The sequence below is a fragment of the Oncorhynchus keta genome, chromosome 2 (genome assembly GCF_023373465.1).
Source record: "Oncorhynchus keta strain PuntledgeMale-10-30-2019 chromosome 2, Oket_V2, whole genome shotgun sequence".
Taxonomy (NCBI): domain Eukaryota; kingdom Metazoa; phylum Chordata; class Actinopteri; order Salmoniformes; family Salmonidae; genus Oncorhynchus; species Oncorhynchus keta.
In genome coordinates, this window is record NC_068422.1 from 26,037,435 (window position 1) to 26,052,103 (window position 14,669).

Here is a 14,669-nt window from a genome sequence, read left to right on the forward strand (position 1 = left end):
CTGTGCATGTTCAGTAGCCAAACGTTGTCGAATAGAGCCTATGACGCCTTGTTCTACATATCGGAGGCGGTTTCCTTCTACATAACAATGTTGTCTGAACGTTACAAAAGAAACATGGTCCTGCTGAACACGACTGTGGGATGTATTCATTAACTCTTGCAACAGAAACTGTTGCATGTTTAAGAACCAAACAGAGCGAAAACGAGCAGGGACCCACCTAAATTTGTCCAATAGAAACTCTTATTTTTGTTGCAAAATGTTTTGCAACAGAATCAGAGTAATGAATACACCCCTGCAGTGAAATTCATACTAAAACAATAATGACTTCAATAACATTTAAAGATATATAAAATTAAATAAAAATACAATTTAAAAAAAGGTAAACTGACCAAATCATGTTTCTTCCCACACACATTTATTGGTTCAGCACAGGTTTCAGTGCTGTACATTAAAAAGTACATTGCAATTATTACATTATTCCAAATGATCTTATTTTCAGTCATAAGATTGCCAACCATTTCAAAAGAGAAAGCTTTGGGAATGGGTGGGGAAGGATATAAGCAGCATATCCTATAGGAGCAGGTACCTACACTGCAGTTTCCCCATTTAGAGGGGTCCAGCAGCATACAGGGTAGCAAAAGTAAACTTATAGTAAAATGCATGTTCCACCATGAAGCCTATTCATAAGTTGCGGAATGCTCAAAGTTTCAGATAAAAATGTAATGTTTAGAATCAGCTCGCTTGGACATAGAAGAGGAGAGTTGGTCTGTCGTGTGCAATCTATTTCATGCTGTGAAATATGAATGTTTAGCCCTGAATGCCACTGATGAAGCAGAAACAGACTGACATAGCAGGTACCAAACATTTGATCCCACTGACAAAACAGTAGCCACGTGCCACAATAGTCACCAGGAAATGGGATGGAAAGACATGTCACACACAGTAGTACTAGACATGTAAATGACACACAGAAGTAGCATCCAAGGCTAGGGGGTCAGAGGAGAAAAAGTTATTTAGTCTCTGCCATGGCTCTCGAAGGAGATGGAAACAGTCTTCCAACTACCGATACAGTGGTTCTACAGAGAATTGTACGACCAGAAACAGAGCACATTGGAAAATAAAAAATAGTACAATCTTACGTGTTTAGTGTAAATAACTTTACTTTTAAAGTGCAAATATTCTTCTATAACATTAAATATACTATTTTTTAGCGAGACTAGGAAGTATGGTAACACAGGACAAAATATTTTCAAATAAATTAGGCTTCATCACATTCGTAATCTCAATGTTCCATTGTTAAACAGGGAAAGACACAATAAGCCAGTGGAATGATGACTGATTTGATAGTGTAGTCAGTTGTCCCCATAGAAGTGGCTTGGTCAATATTAATCTATACTAATTTATTAGTTACTTTATAATCCACATTTGTTAGATTTTCTATGCACAGTAGGGTTGAATACGAACACATTCTTAGTAGCTATGTTTCTTGGACTGCAAATACAGTGTGTGTGTGTGAGAGCTCCTTTGAGATCTGTAGTATTACTAACCTCCAACCCATATCCCTTTACCCCTACTCTGTGCCAAATGGAGTAGAATGAAGCTTCCCAGAAACACTGATCTAAGGTCAGTTTTACATGCTTCCTACGGAAGGTTAGGAATTGATGGGAGGCTAATATAAAATCTGATCCTAGATCTGTAAATAAGCACAACTTCCTACTCCACGATGCACAAAGTGCTCCCTCTATTTTTTGGCTTTGCCCTGGGCTGCCACGGCCTCCATAGCCTTCCTGACAGTTTCCTCATCCCCCAGGAACTGCATGGGCTTGACAGGCTTCAGGTTCTTGTCCAGCTCATACAGGATGGGGATGCCTGTGGGCAGGTTCAGCTCCATGATGGCTTCCTCAGACATACCTGCAGGGAGCAGCACATAGGGGTTATGGTTAATCAGTGACGACAACATAAATTAAACAATCACAACAATCACAACAAAGAAAGTGTAAACAAAAAAATAAGGAGCACACAGATGACACTCACATTTCATATGTGCAGATTAGAATGTAAAACGATACTACCACAGACCAGTACTTCCTAGAAACCAAGCAGAATAAATTCCAGTCCTGGGGAGAAACTGTGTGCAGGCTTTCGTTTCAGCCCAGCATAAGCACACCTGATCCGACTAATTCTGTTCATGAAAAGTTGATGATTTCAAAACAGGTGTATTAGTGAAAGGCTGTAACAAAAGCCTGCACATCCTGTGGCTCTTCAGAGATCACAGTTCTAGGCAGTTCTTACTACTTACCCTCGAGATGCTTGACAATGCCCCTGAGGCTATTGCCATGGGCAGCGATGAGAATCCTCTTGCCCAGTTTGATCTGGGGCACAATCTCGTCATTCCAGTAGGGCAGTGCCCGGGCGATGGTGTCCTTCAGGCTCTCACAGGATGGAAGCTGCTCTTCCGACAGGTCTCCATAACGACGGTCCTAAATAAAAGATGGAGATATTTAGTATGTCAACAAACCGAAAAATGCCTAACAGCAACCTGGGCCTAAACCCTCATACCACCATATTGCTTTCAGTCAATCAATTGCATTTATAAAGCCCTTTTTCACCCAATTCTGATGTTTTGCCCAATTATTGGCAAAAGAACAGATGGGTCAAAAGACCAATTAGTAAGAAATCAGAATTGCACCCCAAATCTCAGGGGGTACAAATAACTTGATGGCTGGAAGTTGGGAGTCATAACCATTATGCTTACATTTCTCTGCATATCTCGAGCTGTCTATTATACTGAATGGAGTTATTTATTTTTGACTAAATATGCTTCTGTTCAAATCTGGTTAAGATATTGAAAGGAATGAGAGTTTTATTCAGTACATTTAGTAATTTCTTGCTTTTCTAAAGTCTACCAACACTTCACATTTAAGTAATTTTGCAGATGCTCTTATCCAGAGTGACTTACAGTAGTGAGTGCATACAGTTTCATACTGGTCCCCTGTGGGAAATCAAACCCACAACCTTTGCGTTGCAAGTGCCATCTCTACCAACTGAGCTGGACAACCTTTCCAGCAGGCATGCCAGCTAAGGTAGTAGCTAGCTTGTCTAACTCAAGTTGATTGACAGCCTGAAATGGCTAGTTATAGCTAGTTATAAAATTGCTAGGTGGCTAGAGGTATCATCCCCGTTTCCAATTGGCTCATTCGCCCCCCCCCTCCCTGTAACTACTCTCTGGGTCATTGGTGTAAATGAGAATGTGTTCTACTACTTACCTGGTAAATTAAGGGTACAATAAAAATACAGAAATGAAACAATTTGGGGGAAGGAAAACAGCAACTGTCCAGTGCTTTTGATTCTACATTGAACAAGTCAGACAAATTCATTGCATATTTCCATACGTTTAGCATAAAGACCAGTAGGCCCATGCCTCTGCTAGTCCTACTTGGTGATTTTTAAACGCGACCCGACAGTGCAAATGACACTTTCACCAATTGATTCTGATCCCAGCTGAACTATATCACACTCCTCTGCAATAGATTAACTCAAGAGTTGAAACACCAAAAGACCATGAATACAAAAAGATATCACACACACAAATTCTCTTTTTGTTAAAGGCCCAGCACAATTTTTATACACACACACTCAGTGGCCAGTTTTTTGCCCAGTTCACAAAAATGGTTTGCTCCTATAGACAGTAAGTCAGGTGGCCATCACTTGCTACATGAAGGCATAGCAGCAGTCAGTTACTGTTCGATTTAATGTTAGAATGGGCAAAACGAATGACATTGAGCATGGTATCATTGTCGGTGCCAGTATCTCAGAAAAGGCCGGCCTCCTGGGTTTTTCCACACACAAGTGTCTAGGGATACCGAGAATGGTGCGACAATCAAAAAAACAAAAGTCAGCAGCAGTCCTGTGGGTGAAATCAACGAGCTGTTGAGGTCGAAGGAGAATGGCAAGAATTGTGCAAGCTAACAAGAGGCCACAAACAAGCAAATAATGGCGCTGTACAACAGTGGTGTTCAAAACGGCATCTTGGACCACCTAACTCGTCATCCTTGTCACAGATGGGCTATTGCCGCAGACAACCACACCGGGTTCCACTCCGATCAGCTAAAAACAAGAAGCGGCTCCAGTGGGTACGCGATCAACAACACTGGACAATTGAAGAGTGGAAAAATGCTGCCTGGTCTGACAAATCCCGGTTCTTGTTTTGTCATGCTGATGGCAGTCAGGATTTGACATAAGAAGCATGAGTCCATGGCCCCATCCTGCCTGGTGTCAACGGTACAGGCTGGTGGCGGGGGTGTGGGGAATGTTTTCCTTGACACCAATGGAGTAACTTGTCCATTCCCCAAAGAATTCAGGCTGTTCTGGAGGCAAAGATACCTAATAAACTGGCCACTGAGTGCATATTTCCACACTATGAGATTGGAATAATACTGTGAATATGGTGATAATGCCATTTTAGTGTAAGATTGGTTTGAAAAGACGGCCTTTAATTTCAGCTCATTTTGGTGGGATGGAGTTTGCCTGTCTGGTGACATCACCATGTGGTAAATTAATTAAGACCAATAAGAAAGAGTTCCAAACCTGACAATAACAGCTAGTTTTCCCCTCCTCACTCAGACAAATTCTTGCTTGAGAAATTGCTCCTGCTAAGAAGCAATTATTTATTGTTAAGCATTGATGAACACAATCACAGTAAGGTACTTAATTGTTACCCAGAAGTGATTTGATTTTGAGATAAAAGCGGGTGCATTGGGCCTTTAAAATATGCATGTACGTACAGTGCACTTAGAAAGTATTCAGTACCCTTGACTTTTTCCACATTGTTACATTACAGCCATATTCTACAATGGATACAATACATTCTTTCCTCAATCTACACACAATAACATAAAGAGGCGTTTAGAAATGTAAAAAAAAAACAGAAATACCTCATTTACATAAGTATTCAGACCCTTTGCTATGAGACTCGAAATTGCGCTCAGGTGCATCCTGTTTCAAATTATCATCCTTGAGATCTTTCTACAACTTGGAGTCCACCTGTGGTAAATTCAATTGATTGGACATGATTTGGAAAGGCACAATCCAGTTTATGAGGTCCCACAGTTGATAGTGGATGTCAGTACAAAAACCAAGCCAAGTCATGAGGTCGAAGGAATTGTCTGTAGAGCCCCGAGAAAAGGATTGTGTCGAGGCACAGATCTTGTGAAGAGTGCCAAAAAATGTCTGCGGCATTGAAGATCCAAGAACAGAGTCCTCAAATATTCTTAAATGTAAGAAGTTTGGAACCACAAAGACTCTTCCTAGAGCTAACCGCCCTGACAAACTGAGCAATCGGGGGAGAAGGGCCTTGGTCAGAGGTGACAAAGAACCCGAGGGTCATTCTGACAGAGCTCCACTGTGGAGATGGGAGAATCTTCCAGAACGACACACATCTTTGCAACACTCCACTAAATCAGGCATTTATGGTAGAGTGACCAGACTGAAGCCACTCTTCAAATCAAATTTATTAGTCACATACACATGGTTAGCAAATGTTAATGCGAGTGTAGCGAAATGCCTGTGCTTCTAGTTCCGACCATGCAGTAATATCTAACAATTTCACAACAAAGGAATGAATAAGAATATGTACATATACATTTATGGATGAGCGATGGCCGAACGGCATAGGCAAGATGCAGTAGATAAGTATATGTATATACTGTACTCTATATTTCCTGACACCACACTCCGAGGGCCCTCACCTCCTCCTTGTAGGCAGTCTCGTCATTGTTGATAATCAAGCCTACCACTGTAGTGTCGTCTGCAAACTTGATGATTGAGTTGGAGGCGTGCATGGTCACGCAGTCATGGGTGAACAGGGAGTACAGGAAAGGACGCACCCTTGTGGGGCCCCAGTGTTGAGGAGTGTTGAGGATCAGCGGGGTGGAGATGTAGTTTCCTACCCTCACCACCTGAGAGCGTCCCTTCAAAGTCCAGGACCCAGTTGCACAGGGTGGGGTCGAGACCCAGGGTCTCCAGCTTAATGACGAGTTTGGAGGGTACTATGGTGTTAAATGTCGAGCTGTATTCGATGAACAGCATTCTCACATAGGTATCCAGATGGGTTAGGGCAGTGTGATTGCAATTGCGTCGTCTATGGACCTAGTGGGGCGGTAAGCAAATTGGAATGAGTCTAGGGTGTCAGGTAGGGTGGAGGTGATATGATCCTTGACTAGTCTCAAAGCACTTCATGATGACGGAAGTGAGTGCTACGGGGCGATAGACGTTTAGCTCAGTTACCTTAGCTTTCTTGGGAACAATGGTGGCCCTCTTGAAGCATGTGGGAACAGCAGCCTGGGATAGGGATTGATTGAATATGTCCGTAAACACACCAGCCAGCTGGTCTGCGCATGCTTGGAGGATGCGGCTAGGGATGCAGTCTGGGCCGGCAACCTTGCAAGGGTAAAAACATTTAAATGTTTTGCTCACGTTGGCTGCGGTGAAGGAGAGCCCGCAGGTTTTGGTAGCAGGCCGTGTCGGTGGCACTGTATTGTCCTCAAAGTGAGCAAAAAAGTTGTTTAGTTTGTCTTGCTTCCAGACATTGGGGTCCCCGACGAGGCTGGTTTTCTTTTTGTAGTTCTCGATTGACTGTAGACCCTGCCACATACCGCTCGTGTCTGAACCATTGAATTGCAACTCTGTCTCTATACTGACGTTTAGCTTGTTTGATTGCTTTGAAGGGAATAGCTACACTGTTTGTGTTCGGTTATGTTTCCGGTCACCTTGCCCTGATTAAAAGCAGTGGTTTGCGCCTTCAGTTTTGCACGAATGCTGCCATCAATCCACGGTTTCTGGTTGGGGAAGGTTTTAATATTCACCGTGGGTAATATTCACCTTCTGCGGCACTGTTGTTTTGGGTCGCATGCTGGGATCCAATCCATTGTCCTGGGTGGTGGACCAAACAGAGGATCCGCTTCGGGAAAGTCATATTCCTGGTCGTAATGTTGGTAAGTTGACGTTGCTCTTATAACCAGTAGTTCCTCCCGGCTGTATAAAATAAGACTTAAGATTTCCCGGGGTAACAAGTGTAAGAACACAAAAAATATATTTTTTAAATACTGCAGTTTCCTAAGAACGCGAAGTGGCCATCTCTGTCGGCGCCAGTGAAAGTACATGACAGCGCGCTTGGAGTTTGCCAAAAAGCAAATAAAGCACTCCTCAGCAGAACACACAATCCATAAGTCTCTGGTACTACCACTCTCACAGAACACAGGGTTGCCATGACAGATGCCTTGGCATCTACGTAATCAGACAGCCCATACTCTGATCATCTCTCCTGTTAAGGGGCCGGTGCATCAATGAACTAGGCAAAACACATGGTGATACTTTGAGACGTGCTTTACTGTAGCCCTCAGAAACATACTAGCAACATACTAGCACAGGGAGAAACCCAATCGTCAACATTTAAATCTGTCAAGACTTCCACTATAGGCTCTTCCCAATGTGAGTGAGCTGGCCTAAAGAAATATTTATATTCTGTTGTTGTCTGATGCCATATATCAGGCAAATTCTTATCCATAATAGTGAGTGTATGTGAATGCGTGTCTGTGTGTCCCTCACCTTGCTGATGATAGTGTAGAAGTCATGGTCTGGGTCCATGGAGGGAGGAGGGATATCGAAGCTCCGCCTCCAGATCTTCACCTGAGCCTCTCCATGCTTGGCAGCAGTCTCTGACTTGTTTAACCCCGTCAGGCCACCGTAGTGGCGTTCATTGAGGCGCCAGGTCCGGTGGACAGGAAGCCACATCTGGTCAATGCTGTCCAGACACAGCCAAAGAGTGCGGATGGCCCTCTTCAGAACTGAGGTGTAGCATACGTCAAACTCATAGCCAGCATCTGAGGAAAAGAAAGGTTGTGATCGCATTCGATTCATGATGATTTGTGGGTGAGTGGATGGACAGATGGATCAACAGAGTAAGACTAGGAAATCAACCAATGGTCAAGTTCTGGGTTGGGACAAAAGCTTATGCTTGGTCTACAGGACCAGGAGTGGATATGATGGAGAGTACAACACCTTGACACTGCTGTAGACTATTTTTACATAATTCAAGCAAGCAATGTCATCATCCATCACTCCAGTGTTCATTTGCTAAATTGTAATTACTTTGCTTCTATGGCCTATTTATTGCCTTACTTCCTCATGCCATTTGCACACTGTATATAGACTTTCTATTGTGTTATTGGCCGTACGCTTGTTTATTCCATGTGTAACTGTTGTTTGTGTCGCACTGCTTCGCTTTATCTTGGCCAGGTCGCAGTTGTAAATGGGAACTTGATCTCAACTAGCTTACCTGGTTAAATATAGGTGAAATAAAAAAATACATAAAAAAAAAACGTTGCTGTTTAAATTCATCAGCTGACATAGCATGGGTTACTAAGTCTTCGTTTTGGGCCAAATATGACTTTAGTCAGAAACACCACATATTTCCCTAACCAATACCATAAGGCTTGATTGTAGTACTTGTACGAAGCAGCACGTCTAGAACTGCAGGTTCATATCCTTCGGAAAAGCTGACGTCAAAAGCGGTGGAGTCGGGATATTCGTTGCTCATTTGTCCACAGTGAAAGGGGGCTGAACTAATAGGTCACCAGAGGGCATTTTATTAATATCCCGAGTGAACCGGGTAGGCGTTTGATTGCATTCGATTTGCAACCGGCTGCGTCCCGGGCGTGAGCCAGGTGACTCCGTTTTGGCCACCAGCACGTTGAGTAATGAGTAGGATTCTGAGTTCACATGCAAAAGTGATTGCGTTTGATACAAAAGCTTATCTGCCTTCCCAGTGAATCATGCTGCCTTGTTGACAACATGAACGAGAGTCGAAGATTGCTGTTCGATTTGAGAAATACGCTCCTTCCTCACCGCTTTTGACCATTCACGTAATAGGCCATAGCCGGGTGCACTGAATGGACTCCTTATTAGAACCGGGTATGGTCAAAGTGGAAATGAGGGCGTGATTGACAACCGGGAGACCACCAAAACACACCTCCATCCTATGTCAAATCGATGGAGTTGTCACGTAACGTTGCTGGTATTGGTAAAAAGTGGTTTCACATCTACCTGTTTGATTGTAAATCATCAATAATAGTTGAGATCCCTTCAAGCCGCAAAAAAAATGTCAAATGTGCAGGCACTCAGCCTTTGAAATTGCTGTAGTCGCTGCTGCCACAGGACTTTCGATAAACAGAGAATGGAAATGTACAATCAGTCAATTGCATTAGTGAGGACACATTTGATGTGTTGTGTCTGGTAAGGTATCCTACAATGTAAGTAACTAGCTGGTCAAATAAAATAGAACTAGAATCCACCTTTCAGGGCCTGTCCTCCTCTCCTCGCCTCCCGTTCTCCAGTCTCGCTCAGATCGGCGTCGAACCAGCCACAAAATCGGTTCTCCTGGTTCCAGTTGCTCTCGCCGTGGCGGATCAACACCAGCTTGTAGGCGGCCATAGTGATAGAAGTATCTTAATTTGAACAAGCTCCGTATATAAGGAGGAAACGCCGCTGTTCAAGTTGAAAAGAAGCAATAGAATGGCAGGACCCAGCTAACTACGTTTGAAGCTTGAGGACACGAGTGATGCGATTGGATGTTTTCTCACCAATCCAATGGGATCCCGCTGCAGTAGACCTACTTCCTGAATATTTCTCGACCAATGAAATAAAGGTAGGCGGGCACAAGGTCCCATGACCTTCATAGGGAACAGGTATTTTATAGCTGTTTTGTAGTTTGATACCTACAATGTGACTACTAGCACATTTCAGTGGCATCAAAAACAACCACTGAATTTGGACTGAAAATGATGAAGGATTGTAAATGTTATGAAAGAATACTTAACTACCAGCACCCCAATCTCGCCTGATTTGTCACATTCCTTGGATCAATTGGGTGAATAATTCAGAATAATTCAGTCATCACGACAGTTTAAGTAATCATCACTGCATGCTCAACCATCTTTGATGTCAAATAGGTTGATACATTTTTTTCATTTATAATTCTGTTTTACACTGAACAAAATTATAAACGCAACATGAAACAATTTCAAAGACTTTACTGAGATCATACAAGGAAAACAGTCAGTTGAAATAAACAAATTAGGCCCTAATCTATGGATTTCACATGACATGGAATACCGATATGCATCTGTTGATCACAGATACCTTTAAAAAAAGGTAGGGATGTGGATCAGAAAACCAGTCAGTAACTGGTGTGACCACCTTTTGCCTCATGTAGTGCGACACATCCCCTTCGCATAGATTTGATCAGGCTGTTGATTGTGGCTTGTAGAATGTTTGTCCCACTCATTTTCAAAGGCTGTGCGAAGTTGCTGGATATTGGTAGGAACTGGAACATGTGGTCGTAGACTTCAATCCAGAGCATCCCAAACATGCTTAATGGGTGACATGTCTGGTGAGTATGTAAGCCATATAAGAACTGGTAATTTTCAGCTTCCAGGAATTGTGTACAGGTTCTTGCAAGATGGGGCCATGCATTATCATGCTGAAACATAAGATTATGGTAGCGGATGAATGGCATGACAATGGGCCTAAGGATCTCATCACGGTATCTCTGTGCATTCAAATTGCCATTGATAAAATCATTGGGTTGTGCAAAGCAACAGTTTCATCAGCTGTACGGGTAGCTGGTCTCAAACGATCCAGCAGATGAAGAAGCCGGATGTGGAGGTCCTGGCGTGGTTACACATGATCTGCGGTTGTCCTGCGTTGGAGGCGCCTTATGGTATAGAAAGGAACATTAAATTATCTGGCAAGAGCTATGGTGGACATTCCTGCAGTCAGAATGACAATTGCACACTCAATCAAAACTTGAGACATCTGTAGCATTTGGTTGTGTGACAAAACTGCACATTTTAGAGGGGTCTTTTATAGTCCCCAGCACAAGGTGCACCTGTGTAATGATCATGCTGTTTAATCCGCTTCATGATATGTCACACCTGTCAGGTGGATGGATTATCTTGTCAAAGGAGAAATGTTCATTAACAGGGATGTAAACAAATGTGTTCACAAAAGTTGCGAAAAATTATATTTTTGTATGTATGGAACATTTTGGGGATCTTTTATGCTAAAATTTCAAAAACTCTGTTTTTGCTTTGTTATTATGGGGTATTGTGTGTAGATTGATGAGGGGAAAAAACAATGTAATCCATTTTTAAATAAGTCTGTAACGTAATAAAATGTGAAAAAAGTCAAGGGGTCTAAATACTTTTTGAATGCACTGTACGGGTTTCTAACTCCATTGAGAAAGGCTAATCAGAATCAGAGATTATGCAACAGATCTGCTTTGCTAATAACACTGATTGAAAAGTGTTCAGAGACTTCGCCTATAACATCGACGAGCTAACATCCTCCATCATCGGCTTCATAAGGAAATGCATCTGCGACGTTGTCCCCACAGTGAAGGTTAGCTGCTTTCCCAATCAAAAGCCCTGGATTAACACAGAGGTTGGTGCTAAAATAAAGGACAGTGCTACCACATGCAGGGCTATCGCAGACAACCCTGAGGCTACGTCTGAGGCAAGGAAAAAGCACAAGATGTCCTGTTACGACCTCTGCAGAGTCATCAAATGAGCCAAAGGACAATATAATAAGGTAGGCTCTGACGCCCGCCGCTTGTGGCACGGGCTATAGTCCATTACGGATTATAAAGGAATACCCAGCCATGACATGCCCAAAGATCTCTTCCAGATGAACTCAATGCATTTTATGTATGCTTCGGCAATAGCGACGTGCGTGAGGGCCCCCACCCACCCAGACGACTGGGTGATCGCGCTCTCCGAGGCCGACATGAGTAAGGTCTTTAATCAAGTCAACATTCGCAAGGCCGCAGGACCGGAATATATTCCAGGACAGATTCTCAGAGCATGCACAGGTCAACTGGCAGGCATATTCAATGTCATTTTCATCCTCTCCTTATCCCAGCCTATAATTCCCATGTCCCCATTTCTTAAAGTGACTACTTTCATTCCCAAGAACTCTAAGGCTTCATGCCACAATTACTACCACACTGTAGCACTCACATACATACTACTTTACTCATCTCATATGTATATACTGTATTCTATTCTACTGTATTTTAGTCACTCTAACATTCTAACATTGCTCAATCTAATATTTATATATTTCTTAATTCCATTTTTTTCCTTTTAGATTTGTGTGTATTGTTGTGAATTGTTAGACACTACCGCACTGTTGAAGCTAAGAACACAAGCATTTCTCTACACCCGCAATACCATCTGCTTAATATGTGTATGTGACCAATAAAATTTGATTTGATCTGTAATCATGAAGTGCTTTGAAAGGTTGGTAATGGCACACATCAACTCCACCATCCCAGACACCCTAGACCCACTCCAATTTGCATACCGTCCCAACAGATCCATAGACGACGCAATCTGCTGTATCTTCCACCCTTATTCCTACAGAACACATGATTGGGTAGGGATCACTAACCCCTGTAAATTCTTCCTAAACCTCCCAATTACATCTGCCTGCCAATGAACTCGAGATCAGAGGAAGAGCCAGAGCAGATCCATTCGCATTAACTGGGTCAATGCCTCTGCTGATCCTACAGCTATTGCATGCAGTAATCATATGCCTATGAACCAGAGTTATACTGTTAGCACTGAGGTGTTGTGCCCTAGCAAGAAGTCCACTGTGTGTAGTTCACCCTGCACTAACATAAATAACCTGAGCATGTCTACTTCTGCAAAGCTTCCCAGTAAAGCAAGAAAAACATTCAAGCATCCCAGAAAAGTGTTAAAAATTGCCCATGTTAACATATGTAGCTTAAGAAACAAGGTTCATGAAATCAATCATTTGCTAGTAACATTCATATTCGGACAATCTCTGAAACTTACTTAGATAATACGTTTGATGATACAGTGGTAGCAATACATGGTTATAATATCTACAGAAAAGATGGAAATGCCAGGTGGAGGTATGGCTGTTTATATTCAGAACCACATTCCTGTAAAGCTTAGAGATGATCTCATGTTAAATACAGTTGAAGTAATATGGCTTCAGGTTCATCTGTCTCACCTAAAGCCCATTCTGGCGGAAGCTGCTATAGACCACCATGTGCTAACTGTCCGTATGTGAAATGCTTGATAATATATGTGAAATCAATTGAGAGGTATATTTTCTGGGCAATTTAAATATTGACTGATTTTCATTAGGCTTCTCACTCAAAATAAAGCTTCAAGCTGTAACTACTGCCTGCAAAGTGGTTCAGGTTATCAATCAACCTACCAGGGTAGTTACAAACAGCACAGGAATGAAATTATCAACATGTATTGATCACATCTTTATTAATGCTGCAGAAATTTGTTTGAAAGCAGTATCCAAATCCATTGGATGTAGTGATCACAATATAGTATCCATATCTAGGAAAACCATGTTCTATAGGCTGGGCATAATATAGTGTATAAGAGGTCATACAATAAGTTTCGCAGCGATTCCTATGTTGATGATGTAAAGAATATTTGTTGGTCCGTGGTCTGTAATGAGGAGCAGCCGGACACTGCACTTGACACATTTATGAAATTGTTTAGCCCAATTACAAATAAGCATGTTAAATCCCTATGGATTGATGAGGAATTAAAAAATGGTATGGTTGAGAGGGATGAGGAAAAATAAATGGCAAATAGGTCTGGCTGTACAAACGATTGGCAAATGTACTGCAAATTGAGAAATCATGTGACTAAACTGGATAAAAACAAGAAGAAAATACACTATGAAACAAAGACAATTGACATAAAGAATGACAGTAAAAAGCTTTGGAGCACCTTAAATGAACTTTTGGGCAAAAAGGCAAACTCCACTCCATCATTCATTGAATGACATCTCCAATCTAAAATCAAATCTAGAGTCGGCTTTCTATTCCGCAACAAAGCCTCCTTCACTCACGCCGCCAAACTTACCCTAGTAAAACTGACTATCCTACCGATCCTCGACTTTGGCGATGTCATGTACAAAATGGCTTCTAATACTCTACTCAGCAAACTGGATGCAGTTTATCACAGTGCCATCCGTTTTGTTACTAAAGCACCTTATACCACCCACCACTGCGACCTGTATGCTCTAGTTGGCTGGTCCTCGCAATATATTCGTCGCCAGACCCACTGGCTCCAGGTCATCTACAAGTCCATGCTAGGTAAAGCTCCGCCTTATCTCAGTTCACTGGTCACGATAACAACACCCACCTGTAGCACGCGCTCCAGCAGGTGTATCTCGCTGACCATCCCTAAAGCCAACACCTCATTTGGCCGCCTTTCCTTCCAGTTCTCTGCTGCCTGTGACTGGAACGAATTGCAAAAATCTCTGAAGTTGGAGACTTTTATCTCCCTCACCAACTGCATCTGCTATCTGAGCAGCTAACCGATCGCTGCAGCTGTACATAGTCCATCGGTAAATAGCCCACCCAATTTACCTACCTCATCCCCATACTGTTTTTATACTGTTTTTATTTATTTACTTTTCTGCTCTTTTGCACACCAGTATCTCTACCTGCACATGACCATTTGATCATTTATCACTCCAGTGTTAATCTGCTAAATTGTAATTATTCGCCTACCTCCTCATGCGTTTTGCACACAATGTATAGACTCTTTTTT

The 14,669-nt window shown here is 42.4% G+C and overlaps 1 protein-coding gene across 1 annotated transcript; it reads right to left on the reverse strand.

Moving 5' to 3' along the window:
- Positions 1-1,130: 1,130 nt before the first annotated feature.
- On the reverse strand, positions 1,131-9,614 carry LOC118398688 (phosphoglycerate mutase 1). Its single transcript, XM_035794276.2, has 4 exons — positions 9,351-9,614; positions 7,606-7,880; positions 2,300-2,480; positions 1,131-1,911 (listed from the first exon to the last, which is right to left on the reverse strand). Exons 1-4 carry the CDS (start codon positions 9,487-9,489, stop codon positions 1,742-1,744), a joined length of 765 nt encoding a protein of 254 aa, XP_035650169.1. The 5' UTR covers positions 9,490-9,614; the 3' UTR covers positions 1,131-1,741.
- Positions 9,615-14,669: the final 5,055 nt, after the last annotated feature.